The sequence below is a fragment of the Lipotes vexillifer genome, unplaced genomic scaffold (genome assembly GCF_000442215.2).
Source record: "Lipotes vexillifer unplaced genomic scaffold, Lipotes_vexillifer_v1.1 scaffold408, whole genome shotgun sequence".
In the NCBI taxonomy this organism is placed as follows: Eukaryota; Metazoa; Chordata; class Mammalia; order Artiodactyla; family Lipotidae; genus Lipotes; species Lipotes vexillifer.
This window is the reverse complement of record NW_006787469.1, coordinates 58,467-79,692: the sequence shown is the minus strand read 5'-3', so window position 1 is coordinate 79,692 and position 21,226 is coordinate 58,467. Positions and strand designations below refer to the sequence as shown.

At 37.6% G+C, this 21,226-nt stretch overlaps 1 protein-coding gene across 1 annotated transcript in view; it reads right to left on the bottom strand.

Annotated features, from left to right (window-relative positions):
- The window catches only part of UBR1 (ubiquitin protein ligase E3 component n-recognin 1), a 138,729-nt gene that overhangs the window by 89,501 nt on the left and 28,002 nt on the right, over positions 1 to 21,226 (bottom strand). The window contains exons 5-13 of the mRNA XM_007460121.1: positions 13,651 to 13,789; positions 12,404 to 12,466; positions 12,038 to 12,161; positions 11,615 to 11,722; positions 10,886 to 10,974; positions 9,207 to 9,305; positions 8,099 to 8,256; positions 2,963 to 3,062; positions 2,291 to 2,419 (exon numbers count right to left, since the gene is read on the bottom strand). Coding sequence (XP_007460183.1) covers positions 2,291 to 2,419; positions 2,963 to 3,062; positions 8,099 to 8,256; positions 9,207 to 9,305; positions 10,886 to 10,974; positions 11,615 to 11,722; positions 12,038 to 12,161; positions 12,404 to 12,466; positions 13,651 to 13,789 — 1,009 coding nt within the window. The remainder of the gene's footprint in view (positions 1 to 2,290; positions 2,420 to 2,962; positions 3,063 to 8,098; positions 8,257 to 9,206; positions 9,306 to 10,885; positions 10,975 to 11,614; positions 11,723 to 12,037; positions 12,162 to 12,403; positions 12,467 to 13,650; positions 13,790 to 21,226) is intronic.

Genomic DNA, 21,226 nt, shown 5'->3' with positions numbered 1-21,226 from the left:
GGAAAGAGTTTCAAAACGATTAAGGTTCTCAAAAGAATACAATGTTACAGACATTTAAGGAAGATGGGGGACTTAGAAAAGACCTCTGAATTTGGTTACTGAATAGATCCTTTGAAAGTTTTTCAAAAAGCAGTTCCTATCAATTGGTAAGGGCAGAAGCCTGGCTCTGAAGAAGTTTTAGAAGCTAAAGAGTGGCGACAGTAAATGTAGATGACTTCAGGAGGTTTTGCAGATGTCAACATGAACACCACACACTTTGACCTCGTCTCCAACAATTAAGCATGCCCTTCATAAAGATGAGGGGAGCCAAAAAAATATGTGCTGTGGTAGTTGCTGGACAATATTTCCTGTCCTTATTGTTCTATACAGCTGCTGTGCTAGATTAAAGTCTATGGTGTCTCCGAGCGTGACCGCCACTCTAAACCCATGACCAATGGCTGGTGGTGGAGCAGATGAGGAAAAAAGAGAGATAATATACAGTTCATGAGGGAGCAATGACAAGTAAGGGGGCTTTTATTCTCATTGTTCTTAAGAATAGGAGAGTCCTGTGTGTTTACAGGCAGATGAATGAAAGAGTGGGAAATACCAGAGGAGACAACTGAGGAAGCAAACTCCAGGAAGAAGAAATATAGGTTGGGACCAAGAGCCTAGGTAGAGACATCACTTTTAGAAAGAGGAAAATGAAAGAGACCAATAGTGAAGATATATACAGAAACTTAGTGAATTGACTACAGTGAGATGTACAGAGAAACTGGAGAAGATGAAAGAATTTGACTTAGATAATGTTAATTTTCTCAGAACAGAAATAAATGAGGTCATCTTCTCAAAAGGGAGTCTGGAGTAGGATTCTGTGTTTAAAGAGCATTATGGTCTAAAATTATTGCTTAAGGAGGGACTTCGCTGGTGGTCCAGTGGTTAAGAATCAGCCTTCCAATGCAGGGGACATGGGTTCAATCCCTGGTTGGTGAACTAAGATCCCACATGCCATGGGGCAACTAAGCCCGCATGCCGCAACTACTGAGCATGCAGGCCACAACTAGAGAAGACCACACACTGCAACGAGGAGGACACATGCCACAGCAGAGGATCCCACATACCACAACGAAGATACCATGTGCCGCAACTAAGACCCAACGCAGCCAAAAATAAAATAAATATTTTTTAAAATAAATAAATAAAATAAAATTATTGCTTAAGGAAAAACATTAGTTCTATATTTTAAAATTAATTTTCTTGGACTTCCCTGGTGGAACAGTCGTTAAAAATCTGCCTGCTAGGAGCTTCCCTGGTGGTGCAGTGGTTGAGAGTCTGCCTGCCAATGCAGGGGACATGGGTTCGAGCCTTGGTCTGGGAAGATCCCACATGCCGCGGAGCAACTGGGCCCGTGAGCCACAACTACTGAGCCTGCGCATCTGGAGCCTGTCCTCTGCAACAAGAAAGGCCATGAGAGTGAGAGGCCCGCGCACCACGATGAAGAGTGGCCCCCGCTCGCTGCAACTAGAGAAAGCCCTCGCACAGAAACGAAGACCCAACACAGCCAAAAATAAATAAATAAATTTATTTAAAAAAAGAATCTGCCTGCCAATGAAGCGGATGTGGGTTCGAGCCCTGCTCCAGGAAGATCCCACAAGCTGTGGAGCAACTAAGCCCAAGCGCCACAACTACTGAGCCTGAGCTCTAGACCCTGAGAGCCACAACTACTGAGCCTGCATGCCACAACTACTGAAGCCCACGCACCTAAAGCCTGTGCTCTGCAACAAGAGAAGCCACTGCAATGAGAAGCCCGCACACTGCAACGAAGAGTAGCCCCCGCTCGCCGCAACTAGAGAAAGCCCGTACACAGCAACGAAGACCCAACGCAGCCAAAAATAATTAATTAAAAAATAAATAACTAAAATTAATTTTCTTAATGGTTTAACTCACATAAAAAGGCTCTTGATTGAATAAATATTTACACCCCCCCACTGCTGGAATATTTAAAAGTCTAGTCCTAATTTTATTATTAATATTCATGTCCAAGCAAATAAATTTATCAATAATTAATTTATTAATTGATTAGTGTGTGCTGTATTTTTTAAACTCCACTATTCCCAAAGGTAAATGGAATGCCATGGAGCACATTTTCTAATTAAGTGTAAAAAACTACAAATTTAATAAGATAATTCAAACATATAAGAAACTATGTAAGTAATAAAACTTTACATCAAGGAAGTTGCAACATAAAACTATACTATTAATAACAATCAGAACACTTAAAAAGGCACGGATCCTTCTAACAAATTTTACTTACATCACAAGCGCACCACTCTTGGAACATTAGTAAAATATTCTTCAATTGCATCTGTATAGCAATGGCAGCCTCCCAGTCAGGATCCACTTCTATGTGTTGCCCAACCTGTCTTCTGATTTCTTCCATTCCCTACAAGAAAAGAGTGGTTAACATATACATATGGGCCCTCTTTCTTTGCTCTTTCACTGGCAAAATATAAAATCATCAGGATTTATATTCATGTATGTGTAGTTTTTTAACATAGCTGTTACACTAAGTCAGAACGCACGGGTTCAAATCATAACTCTGTCACTTTTCTAGCTGTATGACCCTGGTCAAATTATTTCTAAGCTATGATTCCCTTATATGTAAAAGGGGGATAATAATAGTAACTACCTCATAAAATTGCTATGAGGCTCAAAAGAAAGAATGCATGAAAGTGCTTACTACAGTTATCACATAGTAAGCATCAGTAAACATTAATAGTAACAACTGCAGTTAACTAAGCTATTCAGAAAGATCTATTAAAGCAGAATCAGTGAGGCAATGTTTAAATTTTACTTCTATTTTGCTAGATTTATCCTTCCTCAAATAAAAAACATAATTTGCTCAAAACAAAACAAAACATTAAAGATTGGGGTTAAATTTTTTAAAATAAATTTATCTTACTGATGTACAGAAGAACTATCATACCTGCATACAGGTAAGAATCTTCAAAAAAGATCTAAAGCCTTCAAGGAACTGCATTCTTAATCTTTCCGTCCACACTGCAGGCTTGCTGATCAGGATATACCTATCATTTCAAGAGACAAAGAAACATTTCACTTTCCTATTTTGGAATAATTTTAAGGTTCTCAGGGCTATAGATAATGTTGATTCATCAAAATTATGAATTCTAATTTCTTACAACTCTAGGCAGTGCTAGAATTACACCAGCAAAATGTGAATGCTCTACCTATGAGAGGCAGATGTCAAAGCTAAGCCTGACTTCTCCACTCAAAAGTTAGTCTGGGGCTTCCCTGGTGGCGCAGTGCTTGAGAGTCCGCCTGCCGATGCAGGAGACGCGGGTTCGTGCCCCGTTTCGGGAAGATCCCACATGCCGCGGAGCGGCTGGGCCCGTGAGCCATGGCCACTGAGCCTGCGCGTCCGGAGCCTGTGCTCCGCAAATGGGAGAGGCCACAACAGTGAGAGGCCCGCATAACGCAAGAAAAAAAAAAAAAAAAAAAGTTAGTCTGATTAAGTGAATCTAGCCTGTCACAGCTGGACAACCACAGTACAAATTTCCTAGAACTGTTCATACCCTTCACCCAAAGGACCAGTTGAAATCCCTTCAGCCTCAAAATGCATGTCAAAACTACATGTGCATGATGTATGCTGTTTGTGCAAACTATTTCAGAATATTTTGTAAGTTGTAAAATATTTTTGTGCATTAAAATGACACACTTTTTCCCCTAAAGCATACAGTCATGAGAATTATAGTAGTTTGGCCTGAGGATTCAATACCTTTGTTACTGCTGCTCAGTATGTAATGACTAAAGATTTGTACAACTTTGTGTGACTATTCTGCACTGGTTCCCAGAGCCATTCATTCCTGCTACCTGATTTCAGTACCATAGATATACTACTGCTGGTGGGTCAGGAAATTTGGAACAGACTTCCTACCTCCAGGCTTTCTTCGCCCAGAACCCAGAAGAAGGATATAAGCACCTATGTCATCGTGGCTTACATATCAGAATGTATTTGTTTCATGAGATAAACAGACCCATTTTAGCCTATAATTTACAAGACCAATACTTCTTTTGGCTGTAAAGACAATGACTGTTTTCATATCCAGTGGGAACATGATTTATCACAAAATAACTTCTCAGGAAGGAATCATTAACAATTATTAAAAATTATTTTGCACTCAGTCAACCCAAATCAATTCCTATTACACACCAGGTATCAGGAACATAAACATGAACCAGACAACCTACGCTTGAGGTTCAAAGTGCAGATGGGAAAACAGATATGTATACCGGACACTGTAATCCAATGTTAAGCTCCCAAAAAAAGGGCACAAAGGAAGTAATGCTGAACATAAAAGACATGGTAAAAAGATGGAGGAAAAATTAGTTTTATTCGTAAAGATAGTAAGGATTGTGGTTTAATTTTCCCTTTCTTTAAATATCCATTAATATGTTGAAAGTTAAAAATACAATCATCAGGGGCTTCCCTGGTGGTGCAGTGGTTGAGAGTCCGCCTGCCAATGCAGGGGACACAGGTTCGTGCCCCGGTCCGGGAGGATCCCACATGCCGTGGAGCGGCTGGGCCAGTGAGCCATGGCCGCTGAGCCTGTGCGTCCGGAGCCTGTGCTCCGCAACAGGAGAGGCTACAAAGAGGCCCACGTACCGCAAAAAAAAAAAAAAAAAAAAAACCATCATCAGGACTTTATCAAAGAAATAACTTTGAAATATACTAATTACATTCTAAATCTTTCTTTTAAAGTAACAAAGACTAAAGTTTAAACTCTACCACAATGAACAAACGGCATCGAAGTTTGGCTGTTTTCTAGAGCACTGCTACTCAAAAGGCTGGTTCACAAACCAGAAACATCAGCATCAACTGAATCTTTAGAAATGCAGAACCTACTGAGTAATAATCTGCATTTTAACAAGCTCCCATAAAGATTTGCATTCATATTAATATTTGAGAAGCACTGATCTAGAGAAGAAAATTTACATTTCTAGTTTCACATAGTTCATGCCTGACCCCTGTAGGAGACCTAGGAAGTAAAGAAGATGTAAGAGATAGGAAGAAAGGAAAGAGTAAGGAAGGAAAGGAAAATAAAAGCAGTCTGCAGATAAAAATAGGTGGTAAAAACAGTGGAAGGAGAAGGTGGGACAGAGCAGGAGAGGAAGAGGGTGACCTGCATTGAGAATATGCTATACTTTTCAGAAAAAGGAAGGAACAAGTTAGAGTAATAAAAGGACAATATTCACTTAACAGAACCAAGGTTCAACTGCATCTCTTTTCTAAGTTTCATTTCCATAGTACCCCAACAGATACCTTCCATAGAGTGAGTGACAAAGAAACTAAATTAATACAGGTGTATTTATTTAGAATGAGAGAGGTAATAATCCCTTCCTTCTACTACACAGACCTCAGAGTACTGTGTTCATTTCTTGGCATATACCTTAAGTGGTATACAGTCAACTAAAACAGGTTCAGTAGCGAAGGACAATAATGTAGAAGGAATTTTAAATATGAAATGGGTATATTTAAAGAAAATGATGCAACTTAACATAAAAAAGAGTTGTCAGATATGCCTGCTGTCTTCAAATATGTCAAGTTAAATGAGCATTGAGTTGTTCTGAATGGACAAAGGGTGAGCTAGAGCCACATAATGAAAGCTACAAAAAGACAGAGTTCAATATAAAATAAACTTTCTAAAAGTTGGAAGGGGCTACTCAATGGTTAGAATGCACTGCTTTGAGAGAATGAAAATTTCCTGAGACAGGCTGAACAGAGCTTCTGCTAGGACCAATAAACTTATTTCATGCTGAGGTACAGTCAGATAAGTAATATATAAAGTGAGACTATGAAGAGCTACAAATTCTGGAAGAATCTGTACTTTATTCTAGAAACAGTTAAAAGGCATTAAGTATTTGAGGTTATTTCTAACTGATTTAAAAGCACAGGGCTTCAGGAAGAAGTGGTGAATGAGTAAGTATATGGGGAAATAATAAGAATGACTACAAAATTTCTACAATGAGAGACTGAGAAATAGGGCTCAGTAATTATTTGTTAAATGAAGGGTATATCTGATTGGTGTTTTAGGCCAGGTTTCAGAGAAGGCTTTGTTGTTGTTTATGTAGTCTGTGAAGCTACATAATGTAGTGAAAGGAACAGGAGTATTACAGATAAACAGCATTAGGCTCAAATCCAAATTCTGCCACTTACTAGTTTTGTGACCTTAGGCAAATAATTATAATCTACAAATAAAGATATCACCTACCTTATGAGAATGTTGCAAGAATAAAATGAAGTAAAATAAGTAAAGCTTCTTAGCACATAGCAGTTACTACTAAATAACACAGGACCCTTGTGAGAGTGAATTACACGAGAAGTCTAACACAATATCTGCTAATCAGGTCCTCAAAAGACATTAATTTTCCCTTCTCCTTGTCATTAGAGATATCTTTACTTATGTAAGGATGTAGGAGAGAAGTTGTGAGCATCAGAAGAGTGGGAAAACTTTAAAATTACATTCCCAACCAGGGACCCTAAAGTTTTACCATAGGGGTAAGTATCTAGGGATGCATTAACTCTAAACTATTTACCACAGATAATAATTATAGTCAGAGATCCACAAAATAAAATATGACAAAACAATGATGTGATTATGCACTTCTCTGGATAGAAAAATAACTCTGTTATAAGAATACTTCAGAGTAATGAGAACCACAGAAAGATTTTTCCTATACAGTAGACCAAAGGAATGATAAATACACTGATTTAACACTAAACTTTAAGTACTGCCATTTGGAGTTTTTGTATATTTTTTGTTTGTTTTGCATATTGTAAATTATGCATAATTTGTGAATCACACTGGCTAAATGGTAATTCACTACTGAACTCATCACCATCTCAACTTGTACTGAAGATATGATAACATAACGATTTACTGAACTTCAAAGAAAGAATTACATGTCATAATCATGTTTAGAAATTGCAGAATTTGAAAGGGTCTGGAAACATTTTTCTGAGTAATATCAAGGATCCAATGCATAGTTCCAGAAATCTGTCAAATGTATTTTTCTAACTAAACTATTTCTAGGTTGGTTTAGAAACTTGTTTCCAGCTCTCTATACTTTACATGGTCACTAGAAGAAGTGGACGAAATTAGAATGATTCTATTCATGTAGGGACTAGAGTAAGTAATCATATATATCTTAGAGCTCTATTTTTAATAGTGAACTAAATGAAACATATTTTGTCTTAATATATTCTTTTTTTTTTTTTTTTTTTTTTTTTGAACAGGGCCTCTCACTGTTGTGGCCTCTCCCGTTGCGGAGCACAGGCTCCGGACACGCAGGCTCAGCGGCCATGGCTCACGGGCCCAGCCGCTCCGCGGCGGCATGTGGGATCTTCCCGGACCGGGGCACGAACCTGTGTCCCCTGCATCGGCAGGCGGACTCTCAACCACTGCGCCACCAGGGAAGCCCTGTCTTAATATATTCTTAAAATAATTGTTTAAGTTTATGATTTACTGAATACTTTATACAGCATAATCCTTATAGTAGTCACCATCTATTTCTAAAAAAATTAGAAATTTATTTCCTTTTAGGTTCAATGATCCCAAATGTGATCTATCATGATTCCAACTTTAGTTTAAAAGAAAACTTCATTCTCTTCAGGGAGAAAAACTTAAGAAACCCCTGATGAATACTTGGTCATATGTATGAAAAAGGGAGTTAAAAAAGTTCACATCAACAAGATCATCTGAAACTAAGCACAAAGAGACTATGCAAGAGGGGCAGAAACAAAATACATGAGTGGAAGTGAGTGGAAGGCATGGTAACCATGATGAAGATTCATTTGGTGACCCCAAGAGACCCTAAGTTCCTGTGAGAGGCCCTTCCTCAGTACCTTCTTTACTGACCTGATTTTAACTCTATAAGAAGCCTTCCCTTAAAACATTTATTGATATCACAGTAACAGTTCTTTGTCCTTGCCATCATTATAAAGATTCCAAGATAACCAAAAGGATCAGATGTTTATATATAGGACAGAATAAACACAACTGTGTTTAACAGGTACCCTCACCTTTTTACTCGAACAACTTACTTTAGATCACATATTACTGCATATACTCTTCCCAATTTGTCCTGGCTGTAACCCTGGAAGTTGAATTTATTGTTCCTATCCAAGTACTCAGGCAAAACTTCCAGCAGAGTTTCAGTGATGACAGAGATAACATTTTGCTCTTCAATAAGATGTCGAGCCTGCAGAACATGTGAAGAATATTGTCTTTAGTATTAACTCATTATAGTATGGACTTTACTTATTCATTCGGTTGGTAAATCATTCTGAATAAATGTTTGTTGAGCATCAAACACACTCCTTAGTCTCACAGGATAGCAATTTCTGAGAAATTATTTTCTCAAAGTAAAAATTCCCTACTCCTCAGCAACTAGAAAACACCTGTCTGAACACCCCAAGCCCATTACACAGGTTACACAGTACCTGTGTAACATTCATTTACATGAATGTTTACCACTGTTAATCACACGGTGAGCAAAGTAGAACAAACAGATATACTTCAGGCTTCTGTCATATATATTTTCTATTCTGACATCTCCCCCTTAATCGCAATCCAATTTCTCTTCCCCATTCTTTTCTCTGGCCTTTGAAAAGAGAAAGTAGGAACTTTCCAGAAGAAACAGGAAAAGTAGTAGGATAAAAAGGAAGCAGAATCCTCCACCCTCCTCCTCCCAGGCCTATGCAGCTCCATCTCATGCAAATGCTCAACAGTTATACTCTCCTCCTGTTTTGTTTCATCTTACTCTATTCCCCCACCCCTAACAACAATGATAAAAAAAAAAACCTAAAGAACAAGAGAATAGCACACACAAAAATATTTTGGTATTAAAAAGGTACTGTTCCTAAGTTACTCTAGACACTGAGAAACCATCCCTAGGTTTCACCTGCAGGAATGAGCACTTTTGGACCAAGGTAGTGCCATCACTCCCACTCCACAAATTACCTAGCCCTTGGGTATCATTAAAGCATTTTCACGTGCAGATACCACTGAAGCATTATTCAATTTTCCACGTGTAATCAGACCAGCATAGTGACTCAGAAATTGTTTTAATTCAATTCAACACTAACCAGAATTCTTAAATAATAAAATAAATATTACTTAGAAAGATTGCCAAGACTAATCAATACATACCAAAGTAGGAACAGTAAACATCTGAACTGAGAGTGCAGTTATAGAGATACTTCTGTCATGATCATCACTGATATAGTCTTTCTGTAGCTGCTTATAATACTGGAAGATAAAACAATAAGTGGAGAAGCAATTATAAATAAGTACTGAAAACTTTTAAAATCCCAATTTTAACAGCTGCTATATTTGTTCCTATGTATAAGATGGCAAGTATTATAACTCCTATTTATTAAGGGGAGATACTATGGTCAACAAAAATTTACTAGAAAGAGAAGAACAAAAGACTGAATATGAATTCAGCTACCCAAACCAGCATAGTTGGATACTGAGAACTATTTTTAAAAAACACCACACACACACACACACACACACACACACACACACACACACACACACACACAGGTAAAAATCACAGAGGACTGCAAAGGTGCAGTATATACTTTCTCAAACAGAATCTGGGGCAATCTTCAGCAGATTTTACCCCAATGGAACAGGGCAGGGACTATATTGAAAGTATTTAAAAGCTGATATGATCCAGAAAACCAACCATCAGATTCAACCCAGCCTTAAACAGAATGGATGCTGGCTGTACATAACTTCTTATACATACTGGTGCATACCAGCTGAAAATCAATCCTGATATCTTGGGAGAACAAAAATAATAATACATCCAGTCATGCATCAAGCATCTATTATATGTAAGCACAGTGTTAGATCCCTGACCTACATATTTAATTTCAACCATTAGAATTCATACAAAGTTTAAGAGGTAACCATGGTATACAGAAAAACATCATATAAGGAGGGAGAACTGCTGTTGTATAAGGAAAAAACTTCATTTCAGATCACAGATATGGTCCAATATTCTATCTCTAATGAGTTTTAGAAGAATAGAGTTGATAATCTGAGTTGTCATCACCTTTAAAGAAACCAAATGTCTTAGTTGCTTTTAACAATCTACTTATAAAATCCAGGAAGTGCAGGTATCTTATCCCACAGTATCATTTGCCTATGACAATCATTATTTCACTCTCTGCTTCCAATTCCATCCTGGGTCTACCTCTGTGCTAAGTTTTATAGAATTTCCTGCCACTCAAAATCAGAGTAAACTAACAAGTATTTACTGGATACCTCTGTATAAGGCAAAGCAGAAGGTTAAAGAAGTACATGTTCTAACTAGTCTAACTTGAAAGAGAGAGAGAGATAAAAAATATAACAATATAAGGGATATACAATAGATCAATAAAACAATATTAAAAAGCTATAAGATTTATCTTTATATTCTAGCCTCAAATAGTTAAGTATAACTCTTGCCCATCAGATATCTGCCTCCTTTTAGCATGTAGATCTGTTCCTTTTCCCTGCTATGCCTTTCAGCTAGTCACTGCTCTTGTTATAATTTTACTAACAGACAAATGATTAGAAAAGATAAATGTGTTCACGAATGTGATAACTTCCTACTGCTTTTTCTAGGCAAGCAATAGGTCATTTTCCACCTATCTCCTCTCTCAGACTACTGTTTCCATACTACCAAACGTGAAAATAAATGAACTTTTTGACAGAGAAATGAACTATAAAATTAAATTCTTGCTTCATAATTATCCCCTTTGTTTCCATTATTTCACTTACAAAAATGGTTTTCTATTTCTATTTGTTGATATCTATTTATAAAGAACAATTACCTTCACAAATTCCATAGCAAAGAATTTTTTGTATTCCATCTCCATAAAAAAACTGCTGAAGATCAATTCGTGAAGGATCTTACGGGCACCTATACATCATTTTTTGGGGAGGTGGGAGGAGTATCACCAAGGCAAAAAAAAATTCCAGCTATTAGTAGTGGCAGAATATTATAAAAATATTTCACATGCTAATAGACCTCAAGGACTCAAATGTTAGTGGCATTTATTGCATTAATATTTAATAGCTAGAATTTAAAATACATACATGTAATGCCTTTCCCCTCTTTTTCTATACCCCTCTCACTCCTGTACCTTACTTCATCCTACTTCTCCCACCTTTCTCCATTCCTTTTCATTCTGTTTCACTAAAGACTACTCTTCCTCTGTACCTTCCCTTCTCCATCCCCTTTAACCTTTCTCTCACCTTTTACTTTTGGTTCTTCACTTAAATTTTAAAAATGAAAATTAACATAGCTTTTATAATGGCACTACTGCATGAATGCATACATACTCTTTTTACTGGTTCTGACTAAATGAAAAGGCACTATAATTAAAAGGCAATATCCCTGGGTTTTAACACAGAATACATATTGATTGGTTAACCTCACCTTCAAAGTATAATATCTTATCAAGTTCACGGATTTAATAAACAAAAGAGATTAAACTCCACTTTAAGGTCATAATATTCCTCTGCTTCATGGCAAGAAGCACAAGTAAAGATCTACCTACCTTTATAAAGCTTTGCATCCCAAAGCATTAACCTGCTTATGAGACAGGGATTCTCAGAGCCAGGTTCTTCTCTAAGGCATGCTTGGCAAAAGATCTGTCTGAAGTCACCTACAAACAAAAAAAGTCATATAATTTTTATTCTTAAAGTATTTTCTCCCAAAAGTACATTTCCTATAATAACATATGAAAAAACTAACAGTAATCATCCCACATTTGATATCAAGAATTATTCTGTCAATATCAAAGAATCAAGAGCCAATGGAACATTATTCACAGCATCTGAAATGCAATCCTGAAAATAAGCAAAATGTATAAAAAAAAAACAAAACCATTTTATTTTATACTCAATGACATTTAAAAATTTGTGGTTATTTAAAAAGACAATAGTTTATGGAAAATAAGAAAAATAGGCTATATGCTTACTTGAATAGCTCATAATTTTATTCATCCAGGACCCCAGACGCAAAGCAAATTTCTGATGAGCCATAACCTCAGAGTGTAATACTTCCACATGAAGTGGATGTTGAGAGACATTTTCTGAATGACTCTAGAAATGAAAGGAATATTAAAAACAAACTAGTTTTAAAATTTTTGTTTTAACTAAGTAATCTACTCTTCAAAAAAAGAAATCATATAACTGTTGCAGTTCCAAATCTCTGGGTCTAAATGCTCCAATCTTATCTTTACTTAGGATGTCAAACCACTTCAACAATTTAATTGTTTTACTTGGGCTCTTGTAATGTGCATTCCTCTTAAAATTCTCTTTTTCACTCTAATTCAGAAAATTACCTTTATATCTTCCTTTGCTTCCTGGCAAGCAGCAAAAGCACCTGCTTTAACAGCCCGACGGCCCTAATTATAGACAAACATGAGAATTAGGTAGTAGATTGACAATCCCAATCAATAAGTAATATAAAGCCCAAGACCCAATAAGCTCTTAATTATCAATCATTTGTTGACTGCCTAAAAGTCCTAAGATTGACAATACCTAGAAGATAAACATAAATGTTTAGCAGCTTTATGTAGCTTCAGAACTTTCAATACCACTAGTGGAGAGTTTCTATACTTTAGGATTCTAGATTTCCTGCTTGGCAAGAATGTCAATTATTTACTTATTGTAGTATATTCTATTTCTATCAGATAATAGTAAGTTAGGTTTACTAAACTATTAAATGTCTTAGATAGTTTTCATGAGTAAACTTAAAATTCTTCATCATGTGTTCCATAACACACTTGTGGTCCACTAGTGGGTTAGAGGTATGGCCAGGATATTGATTCCTCAAGCCCTAGAATCACAATGCTAATTACTAGTGCCATGATGTTTCTTCTACCATCTTACTCCTCTTGAGGGTAGGGATTAGGTTAATGTTCCTTCTGCATACCTGAAGAACACATTTTGCTTTGGATGGGTGTTAAATAAAAGCTGAGCCATGCTATCAATATTAGTCTAAAAATAGTTTTAATAGATGATGTTAACTAACCAACTTCTCATAATTCATGCATTTACTCATCCATTCAATAATTATAGAAACAGACTGAGGTTGAGCTGACATTCTTTTTTTTTTTGCGGTACGCGGACCTCTCACTGTTGTGGCCGCTCCCGTTGCGGACCACAGGCTCTGGATGCACAGGCTCCGGAGGCACAGGCTCAGCGGCCATGGCTCACGGGCCCAGCCGCTCCGCGGTATGTAGGATCTTCCCGGACCGGGGCACGAACCCACGTCCCCTGCATCGGCAGGTGGACTCTCAACCACTGCGCCACCAGGGAAGCCCGAGCTGACATTCTTAACTACTCTTTGCCAGTATATTCAGTAACTTTCTAATTATTTAGAACAAAAGAGGAAAATTAGTCATCTTAAACTGTTAAACACACACAGAAAAATCAAGTTTCAACCAATTTACTTAGGCTATAAAGAATAAATGAAGAGGATGGTTGTACCTAACACAATACTAAGGCACTTGGCAAGGTCCAGTCAACACCCAATTTCCAGGAAGCTGATGAAGACAGCATAATAATTCAAATGACACTCACGAACCTCTTTGTCTATGGCAGTGGTGTGCAACTGTGCCTCTGCGAGCTCACAGTCAAGAGCTCTTTGTAGACTGTATATGACATGGTCATATGAATGGTGTTCATCATTGAAAAGGACACAGTAGTAGCTATCATTTTTCTCTCTGTTTAAAAAAAAAGATATATATTCAGACACTGCAACAAATAAACAAAGGAAAACACGAAATACAGGCTAAAATAATATATGCCATGTGACGAAGCAGCACCATGTAGTTTCCTACGTACGGGAAAGTACTTCTGTAATACTAGTATAGGAGGTGATTTTAAGTGGTACGGTGCCATAAAATTTAAAAACCCTGACAAAAGTATTACCTTTTCCATGTTTGTCCCCCAATTTTTCTAACTTTCAGAATTAAAATATTATTCTCAGTAAGTGGCAGTATGTCTTTAACACCATTCTTAAATCTTGCTAATCTCTCACTTTGACAAAAGGAGACAGGTCTCAGGCTCAGAACCTTCAAGCAGGCAACGACAGACAGATTTTATTAACATTTAGTTTTTATTTAACTTATTTTTGTTTTTACCTTCTATTTATTTTAAGTGATACTGGTTTTATAGCACATTTAAGTTTTTTTAAAAAAGGTATACAGTTTTAAAGTGCCAGAACTACCATTTGACTGAGAGGCCTTAGACAAATCACTTAAGCATTTAATCTTGCTGAGATGACAGTATCTTTTCCACCTCTAAGAGGAGTATAATATCTACATTTGAGAGTGGTGTGAGGATCTTATAAAATACATGAAAATGGCTGTCATGGGCTACACAAATGTCAGAAGTTATTATCAGTTTTAAACAGTTTATAATAACCTTTCACTAAATACTCAATTGATCCTCATAACTCTAATAGGCAGCTTTTCTCAGGCCTCTTATACCTTAGGAAATAGAGGCTCAAAAAGACTTCTCTATGGTCCCAAAGCCAATAAGCAGTGAGAATTAGAACTCAGATCTGTGATTTGAAGTCCAGTGCAGTCTACATACATGACCACACTCAAGCAACCCACCCTTTTTAGACAGGCATATTGCTAGTATTATATTTACCAACACAGTTTCTTAAAGCATTTAACTGATGCTATCAACATATCTGAAATTAAAACCTTTGTGGACACAATCTCTGATGAATGTTATTTTTCCAAACAGTTTATGGCCCAGCAAAAGTCAAAACAATACATTTAATGTTTTTAAAAATTGAAAATTTTAATTCTCTCTCATAGAATAATATAAATACACCCAATAAACTAAAAAAGCTGTATTTAGGTTTGTGAAACTCCTAATATTACTCAGGTAGAAAAATTCCTACAAGCCCCAAACTGTATTTCATATCAGGTCTAGAATTCTCTTTTGCATTTGTAAATTAAGAGCAAATATTACTGTCACTAAAAGACTTATGGTTGTTAGAAATAGCTGGGTTTTAGCTAAAAAATACTGTTAAGGGAATTCTCTTGTGGCGCAGTGGTTAAGAATCCGCCTGCCAATGCAGAGGACACAGGTTCGAGCCCTGGTCCGGGAAAATCCCACATGCCGCAGAGCAACTAAGCCCGTGTGCCACAACTACTGAGGCTGCGCTCTGGAACCCACGAGCCACAACTACGGAGCCTGCAAGCCACAACTACTGCAGCCCATGCGTCTAGAGTCTGTGCTCCACAACAAAGACAAGCCACCGCAATGAGAAGCCCACGCACCACAATGAAGAACAGCCCCCATGCACCTCAAGGAAGAGCAGCCCCTGCTCACCGCAACTGGAGAAAGCCCGTGGGCAGCAACGAAGACCCAATACAGACAAAAATAAATAATAAACTTAAAAAAAAAAAACTGTTGGGGCTTCCCTGGTGGCAAAGTGGTTGAGAGTCCGCCTGCTGATGCAGGGGACACGGGTTCGTGCCCCAGTCCGGGAAGATCCCACATGCCGTGGAGCAGCTGGGCCCGTGGGCCATGGCCGCTGGGCCTGCGCGTCCGGAGCCTGTGCTCCACAATGGGAGAGGCCACAGCAGTGAGAGGCCCGCGTACCGCAAAAAAAAAAAAATTTTTTCTTTTTCTTTTTTCTTTTCTTTTTTTTTAAATTTAATTTTATTTATTTTTTTATACAGCAGGTTCTTATTAGTCATCCATTTTATATACAACAGTGTATACATGTAAATCCCAATCTTCCAATTCATCACACCACCACCCCCCGCCACTCCCAGCTGCTTTCCCCCCTTGGTGTCCATACGTTTGTTCTCTACATCTGTGTCTCTATTTTTGCCCTGCAAACCGGTTCACCTCTATCATTTTTCTAGGTTCCACAGATATGCGTTAATATACAATACTTGTTTTTCTCTTTCTGACTTACTTCACGCTGTATGACAGTCTCTTGATTCACCCACGTCTCTACAAATGACCCAATTTCGTTCCTTTTTATGGCTAATATTCCACTGCATATAGGTACCACATCTTCTTTATCCATTCGTCTGTCGATGGGCATTAGGTTGCTTCCATAACCTGGCTACTGTAAATAGTGCAGCACTGAACACTGGGGTGCATGTGTCTTTTTGAATTATGGTTTTCTCTGGGTATATGCCCAGTACTGGGATTGCTGGGTAATATGGTAATTCTATTTTTAGTTTTTTAAGGAACCTCCATACTGTTCTCCATAGTGGCTGTATCAATTTACATTCCCGCCAACAGTGCAAGAGGGCCCCCTTTTCTCCACACCCTCTCCAGCATTTGTTGTTTGTAGATTTTCTGATGATGCCCATTCTGACTGGTGTGAGGTGATACCTCACTGTAGTTTTGATTTGCATTTCTCTAATAATTAGTGATGTTGAGCAGCTTTTCATGTGCTTCTTAGCCATCTGTATGTCCTCTTTGGAGAAATGTCTATTTAGGTCTTCTGCACATTTTTTTTTTTTTTTTTTGCGGTACACGGGCCTCTCACTGCTGCGGCCTCTCCCGTTGCAGAGCACAGGCTCCGGACGCGCAGGCTCAGCGACCATGGCCCACAGGCCCAGCCGCTCCGTGGCATATGGGATCCTCCCAGACCGGGGCATGAACCCGTGTCCCCTGCATCGGTAGGTGGACTCTCAATCACTGCGCCACCAGGGAAGCCCTTCTGCCCATTTTTTGATTGGGTTGTTTGTTTTTTTAATATTTAGCTGCATGAGCTGTTTATATATTTTGGAGATTAATCCTTTGTCTGTTGATTCGTCTATGAGTATGTTTTCCCATTCTGAGGGTTGTCTTTTCGACTTGTGTGTAGTTTCCTTTGCTTTGCAAAAGCTTTTAAGTTTCATTAGGTCCCATTTGTTTATTTTTGTTTTTATTTCCATTACTCTAGGAGGTGGATCAAAAAAGATCTCGCTGTGATTTACGCCAAAGAGTGTTCTTCCTATGTTTTCCTCTAAGAGTTTTATAGTGTCCAGTCTTATATTTAGGTCTCTAATCCATTTTGAGTTTATTCTTGTGTATGGTGTTAGGGAGTGTTCTAATTTCATTCTTTTACATGTAGCTGTCCAGTTTTCCCAGTACAACTTATTGAAGAGACTCTTTTCTCCATTGTATATCCTTGCCTCCTTTGTCATAGATTAGTTGACCATAGGTGCATGGGTTTATCTCTGGGCTTTCTATCCTGTTCCATTGATCTATGTTTCTGTTTTTGTGCCAGTACCTTATTGTCTTGATTACTGTAGCTTTGTAGTCTAGTCTGAAGTCAGGGAGTCTGATTCCTCCAGCTCTGCTTTCTTCCCTCAAGACTGCTTTGGTTATTTGGGGTCTTCTGTGTCTCCATACAAAATTTAAGGTTTTTTGTTCTAGCTCTGTAAAAATTGCCACTGGTAATTTGATAGGGATTGCATTGAATCTGTAGATTGCTTTGGGTAGTATAGTCATTTTCACAGTATTGATTCTTCCAATTCAAGAACATGGAATATCTCTCTACCTGTTGGTATCATCTTTAATTTCTTTCAACAGTGCCTTATAGTTTTCTGCATACAGGTCTTTTGTCTCCCTAGGTCGGTTTATTCCTAGGTATTCTATTCTTTTTGTTGCAATTGTAAATGGGAGTGTTTCCTTAATTTCTCTTTCAGATTTTTCATCATCTGAAGGAATGATGAAAAATCATTGTATAGGATGATGTGTATAGGAATGCAAGAGATTTCTGTGCATTAATGTTGTATCCTGCAACTTTACCCAAGACATTAATTAGCTCTAATAGTTTTCTGGTGGCATCTTTAGGCTTCTCTATGTATACTATCATGTCATCTGAAAACAGTGACAGTTTTACTTCTTCTTTTCCAATTTGTATTCCTTTTATTTATTTTTCTTCTCTGATTGCCATGGCTAGGACCTCCAAAACAATGTTGAATAATAGTGGTGAGAGTGGACATCCTTGTCTTGTTCCTGATCTTAGAGGAAATGTTTTCAGTTTTTCACCATTGAGAATGATGTTTGCTGTGGGTTTGTCATATATGGCCTTTATTATGTTGAGGTAGGTTCCCTCTATGCCCACTTTCTGGAGAGTTTTTATCATAAACAGTTGTTGAATTTTGTCCAAAGCTTTTTCTGCATCTATTGAGATGATCATATGGGTTTTCTTCTTCCATTTGTTAATATGGTGTATCACACTGATTGATTTGCGTATACTGAAGAATCCTTGCAAACCTGGGATAAATCCCACTTGATCATGGTGTATGATCCGTTTTATGTGTTGTTGGATTCTGTTTGCTAGTATTTTGTTGAGGATTTTTGCATCTATATTCATCAGTGATATTGGTCTATAATTTTCTTTTTTTGTAGTATCTTTGTCTGGTTTTGGTATCAGGGTGATGGTGGCCTCACAGAATGAGGTTAGGAGTGTTCCTTCCTCTGCAATTTTTTGGAAGAGTTTGAGAAGGATGGGTGTTAGCTCTTCTCTAAATGTTTGACAAAATTCACATGTGAAGCCATCTGGTCCTGGACGTTTGTTTGTTGGAAGACGTTTAATCACAGTTTCAACTTCATTACTTGTGATTGGTCTGTTCATATTTTCTATTTCTTCCTGGTTCAAGTCTTGGAAGGTTATACCTTTCTAAGAATTTGTCCATTTCTTCTAGGTTGTCCATTTTATTGGCATAGTTGTTTGTAGTCATCTCTTATAATCCTTTGTATTTCTGCCATGTCAGTTGTGATTTCTCCTTTTTCATTTCTAATTTTATTGATTTGAGTCCTCTCCCTTTTTTTCTTGATGAGTCTGGCTAATGGTTTATCAATTTTGTTTATCTTCTCAAAGAACCAGCTTTTAGTTCTATTGATGTTTGCTATTGTTTTCTTTGTTTCTATTTCATTTATTTCGGATCTGATCTTTATGATTTCTTTCCTTCTGCTAACTTTGGATTTTGTTTGTTCTTTCTCTACTCCTTTAGGTGTAATGTTAGATTGTTACTTGTTTCTTGAGGTAGGCTTGTATAGCTATAAACTTCCCTCTTAGAACTGCTTTTGCTGCCTCCCATAGGTTTTGGATCGTCGTGTTTTCATTGTCATTTGTCTCTAGGTATTTTTTGATTTCCTCTTTGATTTCCTCAGTGATCTCTTGGTTATTTAGTAATGTAGTGTTTAGCCTCCATGTGTTTGTGGTTTTTACGTTTTATTCCCCTGTAACTGATTTCTAATCTCATAGCATTGTGGTCAGAAAAGGTGCCTGATATGATTTCAATTTTCTTAAATTTATTTAGGCTTGATTTGTGACCCAAGATGTGATCTATCCTGGAGAATGTTCCATGTGCACTTGAGAAGAAAGTGTAATGTGCGGTTTCTGGATGGATTGTCCTATAAATGTCAATTAAAACTATCTGGTCTGTTGTGTCATTTAAAGCTTCTGTTTCCTTATTAATTTTCTGTTTGAATGGTCTGTCCATTGGTGTTAATGAGGTGTTAAAGTCCCCCACTATTATTGTGTTACTGTCGATTTCCTCTTTTATAGCTGTTAGCCCTTGCCTTCTGTATTGAGGTGCTCCTATGTTGGATGCATATATATTTATAATTGTTATATCTTCTTGGAGTGATCCCTTGATCATTATGTAGTGGTTTTCCTTGTCTCTTGTAACATTCTTTATTTTAAAGTCTATTTTATCTGATATGAGTATTGCTACTCCAGCTTTCTTTTGATTTCTATTTGCATGAAATATCTTTTTCCATCCCCTCACTTTCAGTCTGTATGTGTCCCTAGGTCTGAAGTGGGTTCTTGTAGACAGCATATGTACGGGTCTTGTTTTTGTATCCATTCAGTGAGCCTGTGTCTTTTGGTTGTAGCATTTAATCCATTCACATTTAAGATAATTATCGATATGCATTTTCCTATGACCATTTTCTTAGTTGTTTTGGGTTTGTTTTTGTAGGTCCTTTTCTTCTCTTGTGTTTCCCACTTAGAGAAGTTCCTTTAGCATTTGTTGTAGAGCTGGTTTGGTGGTGCTGAATTCTCTTAGCTTTTGCTTGTCTGTAAAGCTTTTGATTTCTCCATCGAATCTGAATGAGATCCTTGCAGGGTAGAGTAATCTTGGTTGTAGGTTCTTCCCCTTCATCACTTTAAGTATATCATGCCACTCCCTTCTGGCTTGTAGAGTTTCTGCTGAGAAATCAGCTGTTAACCTTATAGGAGTTCCCTTGTATGTTATTTGTCGTTTTTCCCTTGCTGCTTCCAATAATTTTTCTTTTATTTTAATTTTTGCCAATTTGATTACTATGTGTCTCGGTGTGTTTCTCCTTGGGTTTATCCTGTATGGGAGTCTCTGCCTTTCCTGGATTTGGGTGGCTTTCCTTTCCCATGTTAGGGAAGTTTTCGACTTTCAAATATTTCGACTTCAAATATTTTCTCGGGTCCTTTCTCTCTCTCTTCTCCTTCTGCGACCTCTATAATGTGCATGTTGTTGTGTTTAATGTTGTCCCAGAGGTCTCTTTGGCTGTCTTCATTTCTTTTCATTCTTTTTTCTTTATTCTGTTCCGCAGCAGTGAATTCCACCATTCTGTGTTCCAGGTCACTTATCTGTTCTTCTGCCTCAGTTATTCTGTTACTGATTCCTTCTAGTGTAGTTTTCATTTCAGTTATTGTATTGTTCATCTCTTTTTATTTGTTCTTTATTTCTTCTAGGTCTTTATTAAACATTTCTTGCATCTTCTCGATCTTTGCCTCCATTCTTTTACCGAGGTCCTGGATCACTTTCACTATTATTATTCTGAATTCTTTTTCTGGAAGATTGCTTATCTCCACTTCATTTAGTTGTTTTTCTGGGGTTTTATCTTGTTCCTTCATCTGGTACATAGCCCTCTGCCTTTTCATCTCGTTTGTTTTTCTGTGAATGTGGTCCCCATCAAAATTTTTGATCAAGAAAAGAGCTAAAGACTTGGACTAAAGGGAGACACAGTATTCCGAAGTCCCCATCTTTGTTCACAAACCACTCGGAGAACCTGCAAGTTGGTCCAGGCCAGTATCACACTGGGCAATTTACTCCCTACTGGGATGAATGGCTGCTAGGACCTCGTAAATCATTTAGAACAAGACCCCCAAAATGTGTTTTCTTAAAAATCTGAAGCTCCTG